At 37.4% G+C, this 27118-nt stretch overlaps 1 protein-coding gene across 1 annotated transcript in view; it reads left to right on the top strand.

Annotated features, from left to right (window-relative positions):
- LOC150094573 (integrin alpha-9-like) overlaps window positions 1-27118 on the top strand; it is a 670422-nt gene that overhangs the window by 516630 nt on the left and 126674 nt on the right. Inside the window, exons 20-21 of the mRNA XM_090411817.1 lie at window positions 2491-2654; window positions 15413-15488. Of these exons, the coding sequence (XP_090267943.1) occupies window positions 2491-2654; window positions 15413-15488 (240 nt within the window). The remainder of the gene's footprint in view (window positions 1-2490; window positions 2655-15412; window positions 15489-27118) is intronic.

Here is a 27118-nt window from a genome sequence, read left to right as displayed (position 1 = left end):
CACTTCTTCTTGCAACTGCTTGCTATGCCAACTACAGAAATTTCATACTTAACTATCTGCCTGCAAATGTTTAATATATACAGAGCAGAATACTCTGAATTCTTACCCATCTATACTGATGGCTCAAGATGTACGTCCTCTGTTGGTTGTGCTGCTGTATTTCCTGATCTTATTATATCCAATTAAACACCATTTGAGTGCAGTAATTTTAGACAAGAGTTGCATGCTATTCAGCTTGCACTCGTGCACATAAGATAAAAACTGTTATAAAAAATGTAAGATTTATACAGATTCATTGAGTTCTTTGCAGGCTGTCTTCTCCTTTGTGTAATCCACTTCCACTGCTTTGTGAGGTTTTACATTTGTTGTATAAAATGAAGACCCTTTATTTTGATGTTCAGCTGCTGAATTCCTAGCTACTTTGTAATGAAGAAAAATGAGACAGCAGATGCAGCTACTAAGTCAACTTCTTTTTCCATATACCTGTTTGACAGTCCCATATATAGATTATGGAGAGTTTACAAGATCAAAGATAATTCTTCCTGCTAAGCTCTGCATCTACATATTTTTATTTACTAAGGACTGATGACCCACCTGTGTGCAAAAAATGCAACAAGTCTCACCATTGATCATATTCTGGTAGAATGCCAGCACTTCCCATGAGACAGAAAGGAAATTTTTACTTATTTCATCCAGCGATATGTGCTGAGGCAGATCTTATCAGACTCAGACAAACTGCTTGACTATGAAGCAGTTTGCCTGTATGAAGCTCATTCACACTACCTAAAAAAAATATTATTATTCCCCAAGACCTCATGGAGTCAGACTCCGCTGGGAGGTCCTTTTATCACAGACACAGCTCATCATACTGTGCCTTTAACACATTCAAACTCCTTGCAGACACCACACTCTCAGGCAAGGCATTCCAATCATTCACAACTCTGCATGAAAAAAACTTTTCTCTCACTCCTCTACTCACATCCTCTTTATACAGTTTCCAGGGATGACCTCGGGTTCTCCCATGATATCCCACTATTTTCTGTAGAACTTCTCCAGCATTAATCCTATAACAACCCCTTACCAACTTGTAGGTCTCTATCATATCTCCCCTCTTCCTCCTGTCCACCAGACTCTGCAAATTACATCTTCTCAATCTTTCCTCATACTCTACATTCCAGAGGTCAGAAACTACCTTAGTCAGTCTCCTTTGGACCCTTTCCAACATCTCTTCATCCTTCTGAAAACCCGGTGACCAAATCTGGGCACAATAGTCCATGTGTGGCCTAATCAAAGCTTATACATTGGAACAAGAATCTCCCTACTACACATCAGTGTCCTCTGGATCATTCCCAGAAACCTTTGTGTTGTCTTCACAATTTTGGCGATGTGTCCCCTAAATTTCAGATCCTTATCCACTATCACCCCAGATCTCTTATTTCCTTCATCTCCAACAATATATCCTCACAAGCATAAATTCTGCATCCCATCTTTGTTTTCCAAATTTTAATACCTTCAATTTTGCAACATTGAACTCGCATCCCTATTTCAGTGCCCAATCACTAGATTTATTCAGGTCTTCTTGTAAGGCTCCAAATTTTCACTACTCTTCATGGTTCGTCCCAACTTTGCATCATCTACAAACAACTGAATATCTCTGTCAAATCTTCACCAATATCATTAATATACAAGTTAAACAGTAATGACACTAAAACAGACCCCTAAGGCACTCGATTAATGACTTTCCTTTTCCTGGATAGGGCTCCCCCCATAAACAACTTGTTGATACCTATCAGATAGCCAGTCTCCAATCCAATGCACTAATCTAATATCCAACCCCATATAAAAGTATTCCTATTGGTTATACCTTGTTTTAAAATTATTCCTATCTGTTTTTGAGTGAAAATAAGTTCTGTTTTATTATGATCAAGTATTTGCATTAAATTGTCATTATTCTTGCTTTTGGTCTGCCTTCGTTATCTGAAGGTTGTATGGTTATCCTGTTTTGGTCCTATATCACATAAAAGAAAAAAGTTTGCTTTATCAGGAAAACCTGATTTAGAAAGAACTTTCCATTTTGTGCCTCCATAGCAGGATGGAGGTCTTAAATGAAATGATGATATTAATCTACTTCCTGAAAATAACATTCACGAACATCATAATTATGGTAAGATTCAAACCCTACTCTCCTAGTGGTTAAAGGACAGTAGGATTATCCAGTTGGCCAGCCAGGCTAGAAAAGTTTTCAGTTTCATTTTGATTATTTAAAGCAGTTTTCGATCTTATTGCAAAAAAATGAAATCCCTCAAATAGTAATTCCCTTAAATGTGTTTTAATCCATGGTTATTATGACTGTGAAATTAAATTGTTTAAATATGGAGTGATTTTCACTAAATAAACTTTGAAGGTTTTTGTGTGTGTATATGTGTCATAGAAAGATGAATCCAACACATTCACATTGAAGTATTTTTCCTTTCCTCCCTCTCTGTTTAGTCTCGTTTTCAATTGAAACTCAACACCTCCAAATTAAGTATCACTGTACAGGAGCTCAAATTGTATCTAAAGGCCACAACTGTAAGTCAGGAACAGTATCCAGATGACAATGAAGTTGTTGTTAAAATGCCATTCAAAGTACAAGCTTACATTAATATTACTGGGTAAGTTCTCATAAATTATTTGTGCTGTTTTCTCAGAAATTATATTGAAATATTATTTAAATTAAGGGGATATTAAATCCCACATTGTTTTAAAACCGAATAAGAAACTCAAAGATCGGAATCAAAGAGTTTCATGCCTAATATAGTATAGTAAATTATAAAAGTATCGGCAGCTACTAGCGTGAGCTAAAGTGCATAGCTCAAAGTGCATAGTACAAACTAGGGCAGCTCGTAGCAAAGGTGAGTACAGCTCTGATCATTATTCTTAATATTTCCCATAATGTAAAACACATCTCCTAGGAGATGTATGATGTTATACATTATGGTGGGATGTCACTACCCAGACCTGTTTCAACCTTTATTGAGGTTTCATCAGTGAGTAGCTAGACCAAAGTAATACCAAGGGTATAGCGAAAAGAACTTCTATACTTTGCTATACAAGTTGTCAAAAAGGTGCACCCATTAAGCTACTTAATTATAAAGAACCAATAGGCTTCATTTCAGTGATGTAAACATTATTTAAATTAAGGGGATATTAAATCCCATATTGTTTTAAAACTGAATAAGAAACTCAAAGATCGGAATCGAAGAGTTTCATGTTGAATATGGTATAGCAAAACTATAAAAGTATCGGCGACTACTAGCGTGAGCTAAAGCACGTAGTTCAAAGTACGTAGTACAAACTAGGGCAACTCGTAGGAATGGTGAGTAAAGCTCTGATCACTATTCTTAATATTTCCCACCATAATAGTGACCTCCCACCATAATGTATAACATCATACATCTCCTAGGAGATTATTATTATTATTTGACACCTCCAGGGAGTCCAAAGACTCATCGAGGGAGAGTGTGGCAACAGCATCGAATGATTGGTTCCCTTCCAACTACTAACTGCGCTCAAACTTACTTAACTGAGCCATTAGTACCAGAGGCTCTACCAATCGACCAAGCTTTGTCGGCGATGTGTTTTACATTATGGGAAATATTAAAAATAGTGATCAGAGCTTTACTCACCTTTGCTACGAGTTGCCCTAGTTTGTACTACGTACTTTGAACTAAGTGCTTTAGCTCACGCTAGTAGTCGCCGATACTTTTATAGTTTACTATACTATATTAGGCATGAAACTCTTTGATTCTGAACTTTGAGTTTCTTATTCAGTTTTAAACCAATGTGGGATTTAATATTCCCTTAATTTAAATAATGTTCACATCACAGAAATGAAGCCTATTGGCTCCTTATAATTAAGTTATATTGAAATATTTTACTACAGTATAACCAATGCAGTAAACTTATTAGTACTGTTTTCTTTTGTATGACTGTCTTTTTTAGGTAAAGTAACTCAAATATTTCAGGAAACTTAAATATTTTTGCTACTTTCTTTATCTAGCAAGAAGTGTGGAGAAGAACTGCTCAGAAATGAAGACTGAGTTGAGAAGGGACAATGAAGAGATTAAGAGGGTGGCAAGGATGACTAGTGTGAGAAGAATGAGAGTAAGTGTGAGAGGATGGGGGGAGACAGGAGAAGAGAGCAGATAAATGAATGCTATGAGTGTGGAATCAAGGAATAGAGAGAGATTTTGGAAACAGAAAGGGTCTGAGATGTCAGTGAGAGAACAATAAATCTCTTCAAATTATCATATATGGGGATTTTGCGATCCTCCAGAGTAGCACTGCTCTGGCACTCTACTCTGCACACCATACAGAATAGAGTGACAGAGGGATATCTGCAGGGTGGAATGATAGTGTGGCAATTAAGAAAGGTGAAAATATAAAAGAAATGGTGAGGTAATTCAGCTTCAAGGAAACCAGTGTAAAATTATCTGCAAGTTTTTTCAGAGTTGGTATTTCAAAGTCAGAGCATCTTAAAGTTCTGTATCTTCTCCCATTTTAACAAAGAAGTTTAAAACCGAATTCAGTTATCAGTACAAATAAATGTTGTGTTGAATGACTATGAGAGGATGATAGCAGTTGATGATACTGGCATTGTTAATTGATGCCAAAGGTGTAGTTGAAGTATTCATTGAGCAGTTTATCAGTGTATTTCATCCTTGTGAAGACATCATGAGAAGCTGGAGGGTATGGTGGAGAAGGAACTGATGGTGAATGAGCAGAAGGCATGTGTGAAAATGAAGTAAACTTGGGGTTAGTAGGGCAGGAGGACGTGAGAGTATATCGGCACCTCTTCAAGAAATGCTCTAGGGAATGGATGCCATCTTATGTGCACAGGATTAACATCAGTCTTGCGATAGGGTGAGTTCCAAAGGAGTGGAAAAAATTGTTCCACTTTACAATCGGGAGGAAGGGGATAAGACTGAGGCTACAAATTATAGGCCAATCTATGTGTCTGGAGTTAAGGTATTACAGAGGTTGAGGACTAGAATTCAGAAATGGGATAATACTAGTATTTTTTATGATGGTCAGCATGGGTTTGTTATGGGGGAGGTCATGCTTCAATGATCTACTTAGGTATTTCCATAAGGCAACAAATTTACTGGTTAAGGGAGATGCATATACAGTGACGTAGTCAGATGGCTTTTGATGGACTTCCACATGACAAGCTAGAAACTGAACTGGAATTAGATAAAACTATTGAGTTGGAAAGCTGATTGGCAGTCGGATAGGTATCAGCAGGTTGTATATGGAGGAGTGGTATCCCAAAAGAGGAATCTCACTAATAGAGTGCCACAGAGGTCTGTTTTGTGACCATTATTGTTTAGCTTGTAGATTAATAACATTGGGACTGGTTTATCTGGAGATGTAGCTGTTTCCCAGTGATTCAACATTGGGAAGAACTATGGGAAATGGAGTAGATGCCATGGTCTTCCAGGTGTGTGTATGTTGGGGGAGGATGTGAATAATGAGAAAATTTTGAAGGAGTTGGAAGAGATGAGAAACCTGGAACTGATGGGGAATAGAGAATTGAAGTTTAGGGGATCACATTGCATTGCTAAATTTGTAAGCACATTACAATGGATTATAGCAATAATGAAGATGACATTGACATGCAGAAACAGTTTATAGTTGCCTTCTATATGGCTTTGATCAAGTCAAATGGACTACTGTATATAGATTTGTCAGTCTGTTTTTCAGGAGAATGAGGATGTATTGGAGAGGATGTGGAGAAGGTTGACTAAATCAGTGTCAGGTCTATGGAATATCAGATATGAGGAGAGATTGAGGGAATGGAAGTTGTAGAGCCTTGTGAATAGAAGAAGAGTGGATATGAAAGAAACATAAGTTAGTGAGGGATTGCTACTATATAATTATTATTACTTAACACTTCTAAGATGTCTGAAGACTCGTCGAAGAAGAGTACCTACTCTACAGCTCTCTATCTCCACCACTTAATTCACCAACTACAGCAAACCACAACTACCATCATCATCTACACCAACACCATCTACTGCCCACCACCACCAAGACCAGTGTTTTTAGTCTGTAAATTCTGTGTTCTGAAGGCCAATTTATTTGTATGCGGGATGAAAAACCTGAGTTTTCAGGAGAAAATACCCTGCTACTTCAGACTGGCTAACTCACCTCCAGTTGAAAAAAAAAAAAAAAAAAAACATATAACGATTCCTCTCATCACGACCAGAATCGAACTTAGACCATTTCCAATCAAAGGGCATAATGTACCATATCGTCATTCTTCCAATTGCCCTGCAGAGGTGCTTGCACAAAGATTCCTCTTGTAATGACAACAATCTAACTTGGCCTTTTCCAATCAAATGGTGCAATATACCTTTTTGTTCTTCCAGTTATGCTACAGAAGTGCTTTTATGAATGTGGAAGAGATTTTTCATAAAATAGAGAGAGATATAAAAGTAAAACAAGAGGCCATCCCTAGAAGATGTATAAGGTGGGTGTGAGCATGTAGTGAGAAATGAGTTCATTGCATGTAGTGATTGATGAGTGGAATGTATTGCCTGAAAGTGTGATGATTGCAGAAACTGAATGGGTTTAAGGAAAAGTTTGCTCTTTTTTGCATGAGAGAGAATGGACTTTCTGCGATGAGTTCTTTGACTTCATGGAGATCAGATGTTAATAATATAAACAACTTATATTATTATAATATAACTAGACATGAGATAACAAAACAGGATTACTATAGTATGCCCACAGATACGAGACCCTTTGACTTCTGCACATATCAACAGAAGGAGAATCCATTCCGATAATAGGGTAATCAATCCGTATTGTGGGATGAGTTGTTTATTATTACACGTCGGAGAATTAACTCCTCTTTTATGATCATTGTAGTTTTTAAAGTGGCAACTATTTTTCTTGTATAACAGTAAAATTGGAAAATTTTACCTCTAAAGCATGTGATTTCACGTATTGTTGTCCAATTCGTTCATCGCCTTATTTCTTTCTCCCCTTCAACATGAATTGACTCTTCTTAGCAGTCTTCCAATGAGAGCTCTCCCTTCTGTGGTCGGACTATATACAGGAGTTTTACTAGTGAAAAGAAACAAGCTTATAGATTTTATTGCAAAAATTATGATTTAGGACCTCCATGGAGTCACAAGACTCATCATGGGAAGGCCACGTTACAAAACATCTATCGTGCCACATATACCACGACTGAACAAGAGGACACAATTTGGAGTAAAGCGGATGACAAACAATATTAAACAGGAATTGCATGCGAAAAAGAGGCTGTGGAAGAGATATAAGGAGACAGGTGAAGAGAAAATGCATGAAGAGTATAAGACACAGGCCAGAAGACTGACTAGTATGGTAAGGAAGACGAAACTGGAATATGAGAGGAGATTAGCCCTAAGATCCAAAGAAAATCCTAGGGAATTTTTTAGATATGTGGCCAGTAGGAGGAGAAATGACTGTGGAAGAATAATATTGTGAGATAGAAATGGGAATAGAGTGACTGATACAGAGGACATAGTAGAATTGTTCAATGAACACTTCATTGGAGTATTTCATCCTGGAGGAGTCAGTTTTAATGCTAGATGGATAGGGCAGGTTCGAGGTTTAGAGGTACAGGAGGAGAGTGTGTTTCAAATACTGAGTACTCTGGATGTCAGTAAAGTTGTGGGACTGGATGATATTTCACCACGAGTTTTGACAGAATGTGCTAGGAAAGTGACAGTGCCTTTGACCTGGCTTTTCAATGAAAGTCTGGCTGCAGGAAAGGTGTCCGTGGAATGGAAGGAAGGTAAGATAGTGCCATTGCATAAGGGCGGTGGCAGACTGGAAGTGTCTAATTAAGGCGATTTTGTGTGTCATCAATAGTTAGTAAGATCTTGGAGAAAGTAGTGAAGGACCGTATACAGCATTCGGCAGATGAGGGTAATGTTATCTGTGAGAGTCAACATGGATTTGTGAAGGGGTGCTCTTGTTTTAGCAATATGCTAACCTTTTATGATAAAGTTACAAGAGCATTAGATGAGGGAAAGGAATATACTGCCATTTTCTTAGACTTAGCGAAGACATTTGACAGGGTGCCACATGATAAGCTGATATTTAAGTTGCAGCACATGGGTCTGGACATCAGATTGGTCAACTGGATTCAGGACTGGCTCTCCGATAGGTATCAGAGTTGTGTATGGTGGGGCAGTTTCAACGAAGCAGAGGGTTACAAGTGGGATCCCGCAGGGCTCAGTACTGAGACACCTATATTGTTTAAGCTTTATATCAATGACATTGTCAGTTGATTGCAAGGGGATATTCAGTTGTTTGCAGATGATGCAAAGCTGGGAAGGATTATTAGTAATAGTACAGATGCGGCAGTGCTGCAAGAGGATTTGAATAAGCTAGACAGATGGGCAAATGAATGGGGGGTGGGGGCGAGTTTAATGCAGCAAAATGTAAGTTCTTGAGGTTTGGGAAACATCGATGGAAGGTGGTGAAGGTAGCACAGAGGAAAGACATTGACCTGCAGAGATAAAACAATTATCATTCCGTTGTATAAGATCCTGATGAGACCACACTTGAACTATTGTTCTCAGATTTGGTCCCAGGATTTGAAGGGGATAAATTAACTGTGGGAAGGATACAAAGGCAGATAACAAAGATGGTTTTAAGACTGTACATTGATAGTTATGAGGATCGCCTGAGGGAATGTGGACTGCAGAGTTTGGTGGATAGAAGAAGGAGAGGTGATATGATTGAGACTTTTAAACTGTTGAGAGGTGGTTACAGGGTTGACACTGGGAATTCTTTCGCTTGGATGAACAGCGGGAAGGAGTGATTACAAGAGGCCATCCCTGGAATTAACGAAAGGAAACTGTGAGAAAAAGGTGAGGAGTGGTTTCTTTGCATGAAGGGTGGTTGAACTATGGAATGCATTGTCTGATGGAGTGGTGAGAACGAGAATGGTCAATGAGTTCGAGGAGTGGTATGATAGACTTTGTGTTTCTTGGGGGGGGGGGAACCTCCCCTCAATGATTCTTGATAGACTTTGTTTTTCTAAGGAAGGACCTCCCATGATGAGTCTTTTGACTCCATGGAGGCCTGAATAATAATAATAATACCACTCCTTGAAATCATTCAACATTCGTGAATGATTTCGTGTTCTCACCACTCTATTGGGCAATGCATTCCATGGTTTAACCATCCTCCATGCAAAGTAAACCATTCATCACCCTCTTGATCATGATTTCCTTTCACAACTTCCAGGGATAGTCCCTTGTCCTTGCTCTTTTACTCTCTTCCACCAAATGAAAACTCACAAGTGTCAAATCTGTAACTACCTCTCAATAGTTTAAATGTCTTAATCATATCACCTGTCCTATCTACCAAACTTTGCAGTTCATATTCTGTCTGTCCTCAAAACTAACACTGTACAGGTCTGATGTTAATAATATTGTATTGTTATTATCTCTCTCACACTTTTCTTATTCTATTGCCTGACTGCGCCAATGTTATATTTTTTTATAATGTTAATGATTGTGAGTTTGTGAGATTGTTACACAATAATAAATGTGTGTTATTCTCCCCTTTCATCAAACCAATAGTTAGATAGTCGTAGAGTGAATTAACTATAATTTAAATTTTAATCCTTTGTTAGTTATATTATTCCAGATTGATATTATAGCTATGCAGTTCTTTATCCTTGAAAAATGATTCTTTCCAAGCAAAAACAATATTTACTTCCTGTCATCTCTGCTTCAAGTTTCCTGCCAATTCTCGCTTTTTTTTTGGCGATGACTCCTTCTATTGATGAACTCCTCTTTTTGGAGTTCACGAGGACAACCTCTGTCTACTACAAATGCCTCTTCTGGTGATGAATGGCTTCTGTCAATCACTATCAACCATAAATATGTCCTGTCAACAAATACATCTTTCTGCCACCTCTCCTCATTCTTGAGCATGCACACAAGTTGTGTGCATGCTCAATCCTGAGATTCACAGCGAGAACTCCACGTCACATATCTGCCGTTATTACAAATCTTATGTTACGATAATTTCAATAATGCGAAGTACAAAATTTGCAATTTGAATATAATTTACTTAAGTGAAACATATTTCTCATAAATGATAAATTTTTATCAAACAAATCTTGTAAAAGCGAACATGTTACATAAGATGTCAATGTGAGATTTTATCATCTCATATTTTATCTGATATCTTTGCTATCTATCTCTGCACACTTTACAAGGTTATTTATCGCCTTAAAATCCTGGGGATCAAATTTGAGCACAATTGTCTAGGTGTGATCTGATCAGGTCTTTGTACAATGGAAAGACAACTCTTATATCTGCTGATCAGCATACTTCTCAGTATTGCAGCAATCCTCTGGGCTACCTTCACCACCTTTGCAATATGTTCCCTGAATTTCAGGTTTCTATCAATCATGAACCCCAGATCTCTTGCCTCCCCTCACTTCTTCCAGTACAGTTCCACCAACAGAGAACGCAGCCTCCCATTGATGTATCCCAAACTTTAAGATTTTTCATTTAGCCAAATTAAATTGATATCCCGCCTTATTTGCCCATCTGTTCAGTTTATTAAATTTTTTTTGAAGGGCTACCACATCTGCACTATTATTAATAACCGTTCCCAGCTTACATTATCTACAAACAACTGGCTATCCCCCCCCCCCCCCTGCAGTCCATTGATGTCATTGATATAAAGGTTAAACAATACAGCTTCCGTACTGAGCCCTGTGGGACCCCACTTGTAATCTTCTGCTTCTTTGATACTGATCCCTCATGTACAACTCTGATGTTTATCAGACAGCCAATCTCCAATCCAGTTCACTAATGTGATATCCAAACCCATGTGCTGCAACTTAACCATTAGCTTACATGGCATCCTGTCAAATGTCTGTTTAAAAAAAAAAAAAAAAAAAAATGCAGAATATACCTTTCCTTCATCAACTGCTCTTTTTAGTTTATTGTAAAAGGCAATCAGACTACTAAAACAAGAGTTCTCTTGACAAATTCATGCTAACTCTCATAGATAACATCTGTCCAATGCTGCAATTGATCTTAATAATTTCTCCAAAATCTTAACTACTGATTAAATACAAACTAGCCTATACTTTTATATAATGAAACCTGTGGTGAATTCATCACAAAAAAACACACGTGCTAACCAGGATTGAGTTATGGAAATTTTAAAAAAAGGGCTCGCATCATCGAGGGAAAAAAAAAAAAAAAAAGCCAAACTTAGCCCTTTTAATACTTATATTGCGACTTTGTAGAGCTTCTGACAGATACGATAATTCCTGTAGAATATCAATCAAAGGCTTGCGATAGACAGACGTGGCGATGAAACCGTTTCCTTTGAATGTGTAAATCCAGAAAGGAGATACCCTGTAAAGAATCTCCACAGGGTATCTCCTGTGGAGATACCCTGTGGAGATTCTTTTTCTAGCGTAAAGTTGATGTGAGGATGAAGAAGGTTTATTTTATCTAGAAACAGTTGTAATTCCTGTTCGGGATGATCCCAAATACGTAGTCGACATGTCGTTAACAAATTTTTGGTTTGGGTTCAAAAGTGAATATTTTTTCTTCAAGGTGTTCTAGAAACAGGTTTGCTAAGTTTGGTGATAAAGGAGATCCCATTGCACTTCCTTCTTCTTGTTTGTAAGTTTGACCTTTCCAGGTGAAGTAACCGGATGTAATAACAAATTTGAATAATTCAACTATATCAGAAGGAAATTTTTGAGTTAATAATTCTACTGTTTCTTTGTGGAGAATGTTCGTGAAGAGGGAGACAATGTCGAAGCTAATTAACAAATCAGTTTTTAATAGTTGAATGTATTTTATTTTTGCATGAAACCCTGGAATTTTTTATTGAAGAGGCTGAGTGGCATTTAAGGACGGAGAAGGTTAGATAAGAATCTTGATAACTTGTAAGTTGGACTGCTAATAGAATCTACGACTGGTCTGGGAGGAACATTAATTTTATGAAACTTAGGTAAGCCATAAATTCTGGGAGGTCTAGCATGGTATGTCTTGAGTTTTTTAATTGTTTCTTCATCTAAGGAGGAGGTTTCATCAAGCAACTTGTTTAATTTCCTGAGTTGATGTTTTGTAGGATCATAATCCAGTTTGGCGTAAGTATTACGATCTCGGAGTAATAAATTCATTTTTTGGTCATATGAATTGGTATCAAGAACCACAGTGGTATTTCCTTTCAGCTCTGGTAATGATTATATTTTTATTATATTTTAAGGATGTATGATTATTTAGTCTTTAGTATTTATTATTTAGTAGGGATATTCAAGTCCGAAGGTTTGGAATCGTAGATTACTTTTGCTACCTCGAAACGAAGTCTGTTGGCTTCGGTACTCAAAAGATGGCAGATGTTTCTATGTTATGTATGAAATCTAAATATGCAAAACATCTGGGTCAAATCGCAAATTTATGACCTCTTGCTAGAACATTTAATTCGTCTGTTGTTAGTGGACGGTTAGATAAATTGACTACCCCTTTTTCCATTGGTAATTTGTTATTGATCTCTTTTGATCAAATTAGAAGATTAAGGTATTTATTATGAAGATTATTATTGCTTTTATCGAAAGATTTTTTCCCCAAATTCTTTGAGACAGTAGTAATCAATTGATTACTATTGATCAATAGTAATCACTTATGATCATATAACAGTTGATCTGTAATGGGGAAGGATCACTACCAGAAACTTGTTTCTTGTTAATAATCCTTTCCATAATGTATAGCAATAATATACATGTCACAAAGTGTTTTCCATCATGAGATACCAAGGCAATTGATATGAAGTCAACATCCTGTATGTACAAGTAGTCTAATTGTGAAGATATTTCATGCACAAACTTTGCTTGCACTTTTATAGGATAAAAACAATAATATATTTTTTTTATAATATACTGCTTATAAGCTGGGAAGAGGAAAATGCATGTAGTAATAAGGGGATGGAATTTCTAGAATTCTTGAGGGACAAATGTCTTAGTCAACATGTAATAGAGGGAACAAGAGGTTCAAGAGTTTTGGATTTGGTCATAGCATCAGAAGAGCTGATAATAAGTGGGATGACATCTCTCCCACCAGTTGGAGAGAGTGACCATGTGGTTTTGATTTGGAAGATGAGTAGACATGTAGGTGTATCAAAGAAAAGTGAACATATGTGAAATTATAAGGCAGGTGATTATAATAGATACTAATAGGTATCAACTAGGGGCAGTTCCATGGAGGTTAGAATTGGAAGGCCAGGATATCGTTAGCGAAAGTTAATTGTGAAAGGATATTTGTTAGCAGCAATAGTGAGCTGTATTCCACGAGTGAAGAAGCGGACACAATTTAGTGTAAAGTGGATGAAAAGCAATATCAAACAGGAATTGCAGTTAAAAAAGAGATATAAGGAGAGAGGTGCAGGGAAGATACATGAAAAAAATAAGATGCAGGCCAAGTGACCAGTATGGTGAGGAAGGCAGAACTAGAGTATGAGAAGAGATTGGCACTAAGATCCAAAGAAAATCCTAGGGAATATTTTTAGCTATGTGGCAGTTAGGAAGAGGAGAAATGATTGTGGAAGAATGACATTGTAGGATATAAATGGGAATAGAGTGACTGATGCATAGGACATAGTGGAGTTTTTCAATGAGCACTTTATTGGAGTATTTCATCCAGGAAAAGGTTTTAATACTAGAGGGATAGGGTATTTTCAGGGTTTAGAGGTGCAAGAGGAGAGTGTGTTCCAAATACTGAGTACTCTGGATACCAGTAAAGCTGTGGGACTGGATGGTATTTCACCATGGGTATTGAGAGAATGTACTAAAGAACTGACAGCTCTGTTGACCTGGCTCTTCAATAAAAGTCTGGCTGTGAGAAAGGTACCCAAGGAATGGAAGGAAGATAAGATAGTGGTGCTGCACAAGGGTGGTAGTAGACTGGAAATGTCTAATTATAGGCCAGTTTGTGTGTCATCAGTTGATGTTAAGGTCTTGGAGAAATTAGTGAGGGAATATATACAGCATTATTAGATGAGGGTAATGTTATTTGTGAGAATCAACATGGATTTGTTAAGGGGCATTCTTGCTTTTGTAATATGATTACCTTTTATAATAAAGTGACAAGAGCAGTTGATGAGGGAAAGGCATATATTGCCATTTTTTTTAGATTTTGCAAAGGCGTTTGACAGCTTTTTGGGAACCATTGAACCACACGATAAGCTGGTATTTATGTTGCAGCACATGGGTTTTGATGTCGGGTTAGTCAACAGGATTCAGGATTGGCTGCCTGATAGGTATCAGAGAGTTGTGTGTGGTGGGGCAATATAAAGGAGGTAGAAGGTTACAAGTGGTGTTCCACAGGGCTCAGTACTTGGACCTGTATTGTTCAACCTTTATATTAATGACATTGTCAATGGATTGGAAGGGAATATTCAGTTGTTTGCAGATGGTGTGAAGCTGTGAAAGTTTATCAGTAATAGTGCAGATGTGGCAGCCCTGCAAGGGGATTTGAATAAATTAGATGGATGGGCAAATCAATGGTGGTGATGGTTTAATGCAGCAAAATGTAAAGTCTTGAAGTTTGGTAACCATCGATGGGAGGATGCCTACTCGATTGGTGGAGCTATACTGAAGGAAGTAGGGGAGACGAGATCTGGGGGTGATGATTGATAGAAAACTGAAATTCAGGGAGCACACAGCAAAGGTGGTAAGGGTAACTGAGAAGGATGCTGACCTGCAGAGATAAGAATTATCATTCCATTGTATAAGGCCCTGATCGGACCACACTTAGACTATTGTTCTCAGATTTGGTCCCCAGGATTCGAAGGGGATAAATTGACTGTGGAAAGGGTACAGAGGCAGATAACAAAGATGGTTTCAGGACTGTACAATAAGGATCAACTGAGGGAATGTGGACTGCAGAGTTTGGTAGATAGGAGTGGTGATATGATCGAGACGTCTAAACCGTTGAGAGGCAGTTACAGGGTAGACATTGGGGAGTTCTTTAGCTTGGTCGAACTGCTAGAAGGAGTGATAAGGGGCCATCCCTGGAAGTTATGAAAAGAGGCTGTGAGCAAGAGGGTTTGGAGTGGTTTCTTTGCATGGATGGTGGTTGAACCGTTGAATGCATTGCCTGAGAGAGTGGTTAGAGCAGGAATGGTCAGTGGGTTGAAGGAGTGGTATGATAAACTTTGTTTCCTAAAAATGACCTCCCACGATAACTCTTTTGACTCCATGGAGGCCTGGATGATGATGATAATATATTAATAATTTCTTGTCTATTACAAACACACTCTCTCTCTAAAAATGAGAGAGAGACATTTTAGTTCATCTTCACATTTTAAAACTATATTTTTATTTCAGTTATCCAGATAAGGAACAGACACACTTTAGTAGTGACTTGCAAATTGACAACATAACCCTTATGCACACATATAATGTAAGTAAATATTTATTTACTAATTAATATTTCAGTTATTTTTATTATTAAGATTTATCGGTGTTATTTGTTATCAAGGTGCCAAGGGTCAAAGAGTTCTGTCTCCATAACCGAAAGAAAAGTTTAGATATTAATTGTTAGTGTTATATTATAACTTTAGCCTGATTTTAGTCTGGTTTGGTTGTGACTGAGGTTAGCATGTTTGCATTTGGAAGAACTTTTAGAATAACAATTAAAGGAGGCAAAAATGCCAGACAAGGTCATCCAGATGCACAGGGCGAAAATTGAATGTGTTGAGTGGTGAAGCATGCAAAGGTGTTTGAGAGATTTTAGAGCGTGAGGGTCTCTAGAAATCATAATATATTAATGGATTATGGTGATGAAAATTTATTTATCACTAGGTTAGACTATAATAGATTTAGTTTAATCCTTTATCCCAGTGAGAGCAAACAAAGTTTGCGCCTGAAAACATCTTCAGGACTAAATATAGTGTTGTACTATCTTATCCAGTAAGTAGTGCAACACCAAGGCAACTCGTGGCAAAGGTGGAGCAAGCTACCAGGCACTTCTAACCCAGTATCTCCCATAATGCAAAACACATTTCCTATGTGGATATGTATACTGTTATGCATTAAAGGGATTGGCCATCTACCCAGACTAGTTTCGACCTTTATTGAGGTCTCTTCAGTGGGAGCCAGGCCCAGAGCTGGAGATACCAGGCAGAAGCAGTAGCAAGTCATCTGTGCCTATGGGAGTTGCCAAAAGGTTTATCACCTTTTTTAAAAATTACTCTGGATTTAGAGAAAGATGTTGAAAATTTATTTATCACTAGGTTAGACTATAATAGATTTAGTTTAATCCTTTATCCCAGTGAGAGCAAACAAAGTTTGCGCCTGAAAACATCTTCAGGACTAAATATATAGTGTTGTACTATCTTATCCAGTAAGTAGTGCAACACCAAGGCAACTCATGGCAAAGGTGGAGCAAGCTTCCAGGCACTTCTAACCCAGTATCTCCCATAATGCAAAACACATTTCCTATGTGGATATGTATACTGTTATGCATTAAAGGGATTGGCCATCTACCCAGACTAGTTTCGACCTTTATTGAGGTCTCTTCAGTGGGAGCCAGGCCCAGAGCTGGAGATACCAGGAAGAAGCAGTAGCAAGTCATCTGTGCCTATGGGAGTTGCCAAAAGGTTTATCACCTTTTTTAAAAATTACTCTGGATTTAGAGAAAGATGTTGAAAATTTATTTATCACTAGGTTAGACTATAATAGATTTAGTTTAATCCTTTATCCCAGTGAGAGCAAACAAAGTTTGCGCCTGAAAACATCTTCAGGACTAAATATAGTGTAGATGGCCAATCCCTTTAATGCATAACAGTATACATATCCACATAGGAAATGTGTTTTGCATTATGGGAGATACTGGGTTAGAAGTGCCTGGTAGCTTGCTCCACCTTTGCCATGAGTTGCCTTGGTGTTGCACTACTTACTGGATAAGATAGTACAACACTATATTTAGTCCTGAAGATGTTTTCAGGCGCAAACTTTGTTTGCTCTCACTGGGATAAAGGATTAAACTAAATCTATTATGGATTATGGTGAGTTGAAAGCAGGGAACTGGAAGTAAAGTATGCCAGATGAAAGGTGATAGGCTGTGATGAATGTAAGACTAAGAATTATAGCCAGAAGAGAGAGAGAGAGAATGAGAATATGAGTGTGGAGAATGTGAATATAGAAATTATTAAAAAAGGAAAACAGGACATAATTAAGGAAGTCAATTGCTGGATTGCAAGTATTAAAGAATGAAATGATTAAGATAAGGAATGAGATGAAGCTTGTACAGAATGAAATTAGATATAGTGGATACGAATGGAAGAGAAAAAGAATAAGTTGAAGAATGGTGTTGCAAATGACTCAAGATCAGTATACGAAGATTCTGTGGGGATTATTATTATTAATCTCATCGACGGAGGCCACATACTACACACCTGCTATCATAGCTATTACTATGATATTATTTGAATTATTCAAATTGAATAATTGAAAAATTCCATCAACTGAAATCCTGTATGAACCTTTCAGAAGTTTGTAAGTCTCGATCATATCACCCCTCTTTCTCCTGTTTGCTAGTGTCTGCAGTCTACAAGTTCTCAATCTGTCTTCATACTCAGTATTCCACAATCCTGATATCATCATTAACCCTCTCCTTTGCACTCTCTCCAATATATCAGAATCACATCAGAAACCAAGAGACCTGACCTGCGCACAATAGTCCAAGTGAGGTCTTATCCAGCGCTTTGTAAAGAGACAAGATCACACCCTTATCTTTACATGCGAACGTACATTTCCTCATTGCAATTACCTTTTGAGTTGTATTTGCATCTTTGCTACATGTCCCCTGAACTTCAACATCCTATCTACTATACTCCAAAATATAATAAATTTAGTTTAATCCTTTATCCCAGTGTAAGCAAACAAAGTTTGCACCTGAAGTATCTTCAGGACTGAGGCATCTTGTGGTAAAGGTGGACTAAGCTTTCATCACTATTTGTCTTAGTATCTCCTTTAATGCAAAGCACATCTTCTTGCAGACATGCATTAAGGGAAGGGCTACTACCCAGAACTGGTTTCGACCTATATTGAGGTCTTGTCAGTGGGAACCAGACCCAGAGGTGGTGATACCAAGGTGAAAGCAATTGAGAAATCATATTTACCTATAGGAGTTGCCAAAAGGTGTCTCGCCTTAATATTAAATTACTATGGATTTAGAGAAATCTGTTGGAAGTTTTTTTTCACTTGGTTAGACTGTAATAAATTTAGTTTAATCCTTTATCCAAGCATAAGCAAACAAAGTTTGCTCCTGAAGTATCTTCAGGACTGAGACAACTTGTGGTAAAGGTGGACCAAGCTCTCATCACTCCATTATGCATTAAGGGAAATAGTGGCTGGTCTGGGTAATGGCCCTTTCCTTAATGCAAAGCAACATACAAAACACATCTCCTTGCAGACATGTATAATGCTATGCATTAAGGGAAGTAGTGGCTGGTCTGGGTAGTGGCCCTTCCCTTAATGCATAGCATTATACATGTCTGCAAGGAGATGTGCTTTGCATCAAGGGAGGTACTAAGACAAGGAGTGATGAGATCTTGGTCCACCTTTGCCACGATTTGCCTCATTCCTGAAGATACTTCAGGCTCACACTTTGTTTACTTACACTTGGATAAAGGATTAAACTACATTTATTATAGTCTAACCAATTGAAAAAAACTTCCAATACACTCCAAAATCCCTAGCCTCATCAGTTTTTTCAAGTATAATCCCACCAATATAATATATTGGATATCTAATCATGCCAAAGTGAATGACTATACATTTACTGACATTGAACTGACTCAAATCATTCTGCAAGTACTGCATATCAGCAGCATTTTCAATTACCCAACCTATCTTTGTATCATCAGCAAATAACTGTACATGACTTTTCAAATCCTTCCCAATATCATTAATGTATAGACTGAATAACAGTGGACCAAGCACTGATCCTTGTGGTTCACCACTAGTTACCTTAAATCTTGCAGATTCACATCCCCCCATATACAAATTTTTGATATGTCAATCAGCCATCCTCTTATTCATATTAATAGTTCATAATGGGGTTGGATATTAGATTAGTGCATTGGATTGGAGACTGGCTATCTGATAGGTATCGAGAAGTTGTGTATGGGGGCACGATATCCAGGAAAAGGAAAGCTACTAGTGGAGTGCCTATGGGGTCTGTTTTAGGGCCATTACTGTCTAACTTGTATATTCATGATATTGGCAAAGATTTGGATGGAAATATTCAGTTGTTTGCAGTTGATGCAAAGTTGGAACGAACCATAAAGAGTAGTGAAAATTTTGTAGCCTTGCAAGAAGACTTGAATAAATTGAGTGATTGGGCATGGAAATGGGGATGTGAGTTCAATGTTGCAAAATGTAATTTTTTAAAATTTGGAAAACAAAGATGGTATGCAGAATTTATGCTTGGTGAGAATATATTGTTGGAGATGAAAGAAATAAGAGATCTGGGGGCTGATAGTGGATAAGGATCTAAAATTTAGGGGACACGTCGCCAAAATTGTGAAGACAACACAAAGCTTCTGGGAATGATGTGGAGGACACTGACGTGTAGAAGTAGGGAGATTCTTGTTCCGTTGTATAAGGCTTTGATTAGGCCACGCATAGGCTATTGTGCCCGGATTTGGTCACCGGGTTTTCAGAAGGATGAAGACATGTTGGAAAGGGTCCAAAGGCGACTGACTAAGGTAGTTTCTGACCTCTGGAATGTTGAGTATGAGGAAAGATTGAGAAGATGTAATTTGCAGAGTCTGGTGCAGAGGAGGAAGAGGGGAGATATGATAGAGACCTACAAATTGGTAAGGGGTTGTTATAAGATCAATGGTGGAGAAGTTCTACCGAGAATAGTGGGAGATCAGGGGAGAACCAGAGGTCATCCCTGGAAACTGTATAAAGAGGGTGTGAGTAGGGGAGTGAGAGGCAGATTTTTTTCATGTGGAGTTGTGAATGATTGGAATGCCTTGCCTGAGAGTGTGGTGTCTGCAAGGAGTTTGAGTGTGTTTAAGACATGGTATAATGAGATGTGTGTGTGATAATAGGACCTCCCAGATGATCTTTGACTCCATGAGGTCTTGGGGTAATAATAATCCAATCCCATATTCTTCAATTTATGCAACAGTCTTCCATGCTGTATTCTGTCAAAAGCCTTAGCAAAATCCAAAAGTATCATGGTGTATCCATTCCTCCTTGTCTAGTGCAATGGTAACATTGTTATAGAATGTGACCTTCCCTAAAGCTTGTACATCATAGTACTGCTATGATAAGAAGTACTCTAACATGCAAGGATAAGGAAGTGGTTGTGCCACTATATAAGGCACTGGTCAGACCACACTTGGACTATTGTGATCAGGTCTGGTAACCTGGTTTTCAATGAGGTGTGGAGACTTTGGAGAGGGTACAGAGATGAGTGACTAAGACAGCATCAGGCATTTGTAATGCTGGCTATGGAGAGAGGTTGAAGAGATGTGGATTGCAGAGTTTGGTGGATAGGAGGAAGAGATGTGATATGATAGAGACATTTAAGTTAGTGAGAGGATTTTTATCAGATTGATCCAGAGGGGATTATAAAAAGAGTAGAAGGTAAGAAGGGAAGAATCAGAGGTTTTTCCTGGAAGTTATGTAAAAGTGTGGTGAAGAGGGGTGTGAGGAGTAGAGATTTTACATGAAGAATTGTCAGTGAATGGAATGCATTACCAGAATGCGTTGTTAATGCAAGGAGTGTTAAGGAAGTTAAGATTCTATATGATAAATATGTTGTCAGTTGAATGAGCCTCCCACGATGAGTCTGACTCCATGGAGGGTGTAATAATAATAATGTTACTCATTGCAAAGTAGAGATTCGCTGTCAACTCATTTCTGAATGCTAGTTCTAACCAATTTTTTCAAAATCTTCACCACCACTCCTGAGTACTAATTGGTTGATAGTTGGATTCATCAGTCTTTGTACCACCCTTATGCAATGGAATTACCATACATTCTTTCCATTCCTGCAGAATCTAACCTGTTCTGAGACTTATATTAAGCAGCTTGGTGAAAGGAATAGCCAGTTCAGCTGAACACTCTTTTAGCATATGTACTGATATCCTATCAGTCCCCATTGTCGAATTCTTATTCAGCTTTTGCAACAGCTCTAATAACTCATCCGCATACATATGAGTTTCTTCATCCAGTTAAGTGGTAGCAGTGAGCTCAATGTCGCATACACCAGGTTGATAGCTTTTAACAAAATGGGCACTCATTAGTTGAACAACTTCTGCATCTGTAACTCTCATGCAATCTGCATTTAGAAGAGTTATTCTTTCATATTCATTCTTTCTTTTACTTGCAGCATATCGATAGAATTCTTTTGGGTTATCTTTAGCACACAGAGCTAGTTTCTTTTCATACTCAGACTTTGCTTTCTGTATAACAATTGTGACTATTGTAGCCTGCCACTTATAATTTTCATAATGCACACGGTATTCCTTCCACATCATACTTTTCTTACGAATCTCTTGCTTAATAAGATTACACATCCGTTTGACTCCTACCCTATTTATTCTTCGAACTCTCTAGAACACTCCGATATTGCATCATTTAAGTATTGTTTAACTGCTTCCCCTACACCATTGTTATTCTTCCCATCCATCAACTGATCCCATTTCATTGAACTTCGTATACTCCTCAGTTGGTCATAATTTCCTGCCTTGTAGTTCAGCATATAATCTTTTCTAAATGGAACATTCATGAACTTAGTCACTTCTCATCTGAGTATTGCATGATCACTGTCGCCAACTGGAGGCAGAATAATTGCATTTTTAACTGAAATGCTCTCTGACACTATAATCAAATCTAACACTCTTTGACTTCAAGTTCCTTCTGTCACATGCTGCTTGAGGCGGTTGTCCCTCAACAGCTCAATAAATGCATTTTCTTTCTTCTCATGAGATTCTGCTGCTTCCCAATCAATATTTGGATAATTGAAGTCTCCCATTATAATTACTCTTTACTGCTCATCTTGTATATTTGGTGATGCATTTCTTCATCACTAGTAACTAATCCACCAGGTCTGTAACAATACCCCACTATGTAATTGATCTTGTTAGATTTCACCTCATGCCAGATGGCTTCAAACTCACTGCCACATTAAATACTGTTAGTAGTAGTACTACAATTATAGGTCTCAACTCTAACTGGATTCAAGTCATCCGATGTCATTAGCAGCACCCCCCTCTTCTCCTATTCTCTCTCTATCCTTCCTAAAAATAGTGTACCGTTTACACTCGATACCTGTTAATATTTCTGATTCTGATGGCCAGGTCTCACTAATGCCCAAAATCTGAGGTCCCAACATAATGACTAAGGCAAACTCTACCCCTTTGTTTCTGATACTCCTAGCATTCATGTAAAGACATAATAATCTACCTGCATGTTCTTTTGTATGCTCTTGTTTGCAGTCTGCCTGACACAGTTGGACATCTTGCAGATCTCTATTCTTCTCTAATTTAGTTTCCCTGACTCTGTGTTAGGTCTCATACCAGTTATTAGTTTTTCTAGACTCCTGATACCAAATGCATTCAGGTGTAGGCTGTCCCTCTTATACAAATCTAATCTTCCCTCAGACTCACTTCACACATCCAAAAACTCATATGCATTCCTTCTACACAGCCTATGCATAGAATCATTTGCCATCATAGCTCTTCTTAATTTTTTTATCATATTGAGGTAAAATACTGACGACTTTCACTTTCTCACTCTTCATTCTTGCCTCTTCCAACAACCTTTTCATGTCCTCTCTCATACTGAACTTATCACTAGTTAAGTCGTTAGTACCTATTACAATTACAATTTTGTTTACTTTTCTTTTCTGTTTTTGAATTGCTTCCTTTATATTCTTAATTCTCGCTCTAATTAGATAACCAGATTAGATAACAATCTCTTGTTAGAAAGCTGATCGGCTGTCTGATAGGTATAAGCAGTTTGTATATGGAGGAGTGGTATTGCCCCAAAGAGGAAGGTCACTAGTGCAGTGCCACAGGGATCTGTTTTGGGACCATTGTTATTTAAGTTGTATGTTAATGACATTGGGATTGGCTTAACAGGAAATGTTTAGCTGTTTGACAATGATGCAAAGTTGGGAGGAGCTATGAGATGTAGAGCAGATATTGGAGCCTTGCAGAAAAATCTGAATAGACTATGTGAATGGACAAATGAGTGGAACTATTATTCACACCATGTAGATCTGAAAGTGATGGTTGAAAGAAACTTGAAGTTTAGCAGTCGCATTGGTAAAATTGTAAGAACATCCCAATATATGGCAATAATAAGGAAAATATTGAATACAGAAACAAAGAAGTTATGGTTTCTTTGAATAAGGCTTTGATCAGGCCACATATGATCTACTGTGCACAGATTTTGTTGCCTGGTTTTCAGAGGGATGAGAATTGGAGAGGCCCAGATTAGGTTTACTAAGTTAGTGTCAGGTCTGTGGAATTTTAGATACAGGTAGTGATTGAGGGAATGCAACTTATAGAGCCTTGTTAATAGAAGGAGGGATATGATTGAGACAAAGTTGGTGAGCTGTTGTTACCAGATTAATGTGGAGGAGATATCCTATGGAGTAGATGGAGGCAAAGGTAGAACCAGAGTCCATCTGGAAACTGTATAAGGTGAAATTTTCCAAAAATCTGGTTATTTTTGGAAAATAATCAGATTTTGGATTTTTTTATCAGATGTGTTGTGGAAAATATATGATTGATGTTCTTGTATTATTTTTTTCTAATGAGCATCCAGTTTGTCTGAAGTAGGAAAGTAGCAGTCACATAAAACTTGGTATCCACCTGGAAGAGACATAGGTGAGCGTTTATCTTTAGAAGAGGGAAAATATGTTGAGAGTTTATTAATAGGAATAAAAATCACTACTAAATCATATTTCTTCAGAATTCTTGAAATCGATTCTGAAATGCCAGAGATGTATGGGATTGGAACTCGATGTATTGATTCCTTGTTTGGGTTAGGTTTGTAGGAGTCAAACAGATGTTGTGTAGTCCTTTTGGATAAACCATTTAATTTCATATATTGTTTGATAGTTGAGTGTTCTTCCTATAAATGATGGGGAGTTGAACAATTAGGCTTAGTTCGTCAAATTACACATTTCATAATTCCTGTCTTTTGAGAAGGATGATGTTAAGATTGTTGAATGTAACATCCAGTGAAAGCGGGTTTTCTATAAACTGTTGTTAAATTACCTGATGGTGGGTGGTGCTTATCGAATTAAGCACCACAAAAATGTAGTTTATATATCTAACCCAGAATGAAGGTTGAGGACGTATAGATGAAAAAAGGATGTCTTCTAAATGCTCTAAATAAAAGGTGGCTAAAGCAGGGGAGAGTGGACTTACCATGGCAATTCCTTTTACTTGGTTGTAGAATTTGTTTTGACAAACAAAGTATCCAGAATGCATCACAAATTCAAACAGTTTTACTATATCTTGTGGGAATATTTTGGAAAGTAGTTGTAAAGTCTCTTTGAGAGGTGTGTTTGTATATAGGGATTCTACATCGAAGCTCACCATAAGATCAGTAGGTGTATGGAGACATTTTTTAATTTGTATAAGCAATCTGAAGAGTTTTTTTTAAAAAAGAGCGAGACTTGCCTATATGTGATTTCAGTAAGTTTGCTAAATATTTGGCTATGTGATATGTAGGTGAATCAATGTAGTCTACAATCAAATGGAGAGGAATGTCTTTCTTGTAGTCCTTTAGTAGACCATAAAACCTCGTTCTTGTAAAATACGTTTTTAACTTTTCTATGGTGTCTTCGTCTAAACTTAACTTAGTCTAGAAGAGAGTTTAATTTCCTAAGTTGCATGTTAGTGGGGTTATGATCCAATTTCTGGTAGGTTGAATGATCTCGTAGTAAAAGAGAAATTTGTCTTTAATAATTTGCTGAATCAATAACTACTGTATCTGTTCCCTTGTCTACTTTGGTGATAGTAAGGTGACTGTTGCATCATAGGGAATGTAAAGCTTTCTTTTCAGATGGAGATATGTTGGATAGTGGAAGCTTGGATTTAAGTACGATGGATGCAACTTATAATGATACATCCTGTGAATGATGGGGAGTTGAACAATTAGTCTTAGGTCATTGAATTAAGCACTTTATGATTCCTGTCTTTTGAGAAGGATGATGTGCAGATTGTTGAAGAATGTAATGTCCAGTGAAAGTGGGTCTTCTATAAACTGATGTTGTTAAATTACCTGATGGTGAGCATATGAGAAGAATGTCTAAAAACAATAATTTGTTGTCTTTCAATTTATGATTTAGTAGCAACTTTAATTCCTATTAATAAACTCTCAATGTATTTCCCCTCTTCTAAAGATAAATGCTCACCTAGGTGGATACCAAGTTTCATGTTACTGCCATCTTTCCTATTTCAGACAAACTGGATGCTCAATAGAAAAAAGAATACAAGAACATCAATCATATTTTCCACAAAAATCCGATAAGTCTTGATTAGCTCAACACAGGATAGAGGCAGACCACAACATTCTTTGATGTAAAGCATGCCTTCTACATAGATGTCAGTACAAATTTGAATGCCTATTTAAGGAGAGTGCTGAGGTCATGCTTCACTGCCTTATCTTGAGTTGGAATGACTGTCTATCGTTATCAAAAATATGAGAAAGTTTGATTCGAACAACACATCATTAAAGTTTACACACACACACACTATTAAGACCAAGAATATTTTATAAAGACATAAGGTCTTAAGAAACCAACTAGATACTACATCTATCTGATCTGTTTAGTATGATATTATAAATTATATATGCAATTTATTTTACACTGTTATGATTAACCTTTTCTTCAGTGAAAGCATAAATGCTATTGACGATTTAACATCACACAGCTCATTCCATTTCAAGTAAATCAATCATTTGCATTCTATCTTGCAACAAATGTTTTTCAAGCCACTGATGATGCTCTGTTAATTTCAGACTGAAATATATTATTATTATGTAACACTTCCAGGGAGTCCAAAGACTCATCGATGAAGCAGTGTGCCAACAGCAACAAACGATTGAACCCCTTCCAACTACTAACTGTGCTCGAACTTGCTTAACTTTTTGCGTGAGCCATTAGTAGCAGAGGCTCTACCAATCAACCAACCTTTGCTGGCAGTATATTTAATAAATAATACTTTTACCTTGTGTTTTACTGTATATATTATATAGAACTATGGCACAAGTTTCTCTAATAATAAGAATTCAAATCCTTCACAGGGAAAGCTAGACCAAAAAGACTGGTAAACTATCTGTATTACAAGATAAGCTATGAGCTAGGATTACATTTTTTTTTAAATACCGCAACCTAAAGTTTATTCCAAACTTCGCTAAGATAAAGGAAACTATAAAATCAATTGGTGCTCATACTATCTATTGGAACATCAGCTTATCTTTCGTCTGCAGTCAACTCTGAGCAGTTAAACATGAGCTTGACATTAATATATATCTTGTTGCTGATCTCTGGACTTTTATCTCCTCAAACTTAAATCCACAACTTTCCTACATAGTTCTTAATGTGGCTAAATGCTCTCTACAACATTCATTTAATAAATAAAATCGACATCTAAATTGTAAATTCGATGTCCTTGTTGCTAGGCAAAACAAGCTTCTCTCTCTGTTCCAGATAATTGGATTATCAACATTTCTGGATGCCTTTAACTGAGAGTGAAACACTTATTCTTTCAAAAGGACATGAATTCTCTATACTTCCAAAAAAATACCCTATTTAGATTTCCTTTTTAGTATTTAATGCAATTTATTTAACCTTTCCACTGAAGAGGCTAATAATCTCTGCTTAGAAGTTGTATCCATCCTACTTAAATCCAAGCTTCTGCCATCCATCATATCTCTGTCCGAAAAGAAAACTGTGAGCAAGAGGGTAAGGAGTGGTTTCTTTGCATGGAGGATGGTTGAACCATGGAATGCATTACCTGATGGAGTGGTGAGAGCGAGAACGGT

This window comes from Typopeltis vanoorti, chromosome 22, assembly GCF_054136105.1.
Source record: "Typopeltis vanoorti isolate ZY-2024b chromosome 22, IOZ_Tvanoo_1.0, whole genome shotgun sequence".
NCBI classification, from domain to species: Eukaryota; Metazoa; Arthropoda; class Arachnida; order Uropygi; family Thelyphonidae; genus Typopeltis; species Typopeltis vanoorti.
Note: the sequence above shows the minus strand (reverse complement) of the source record. Positions and strands in the feature narration are given on the sequence as shown.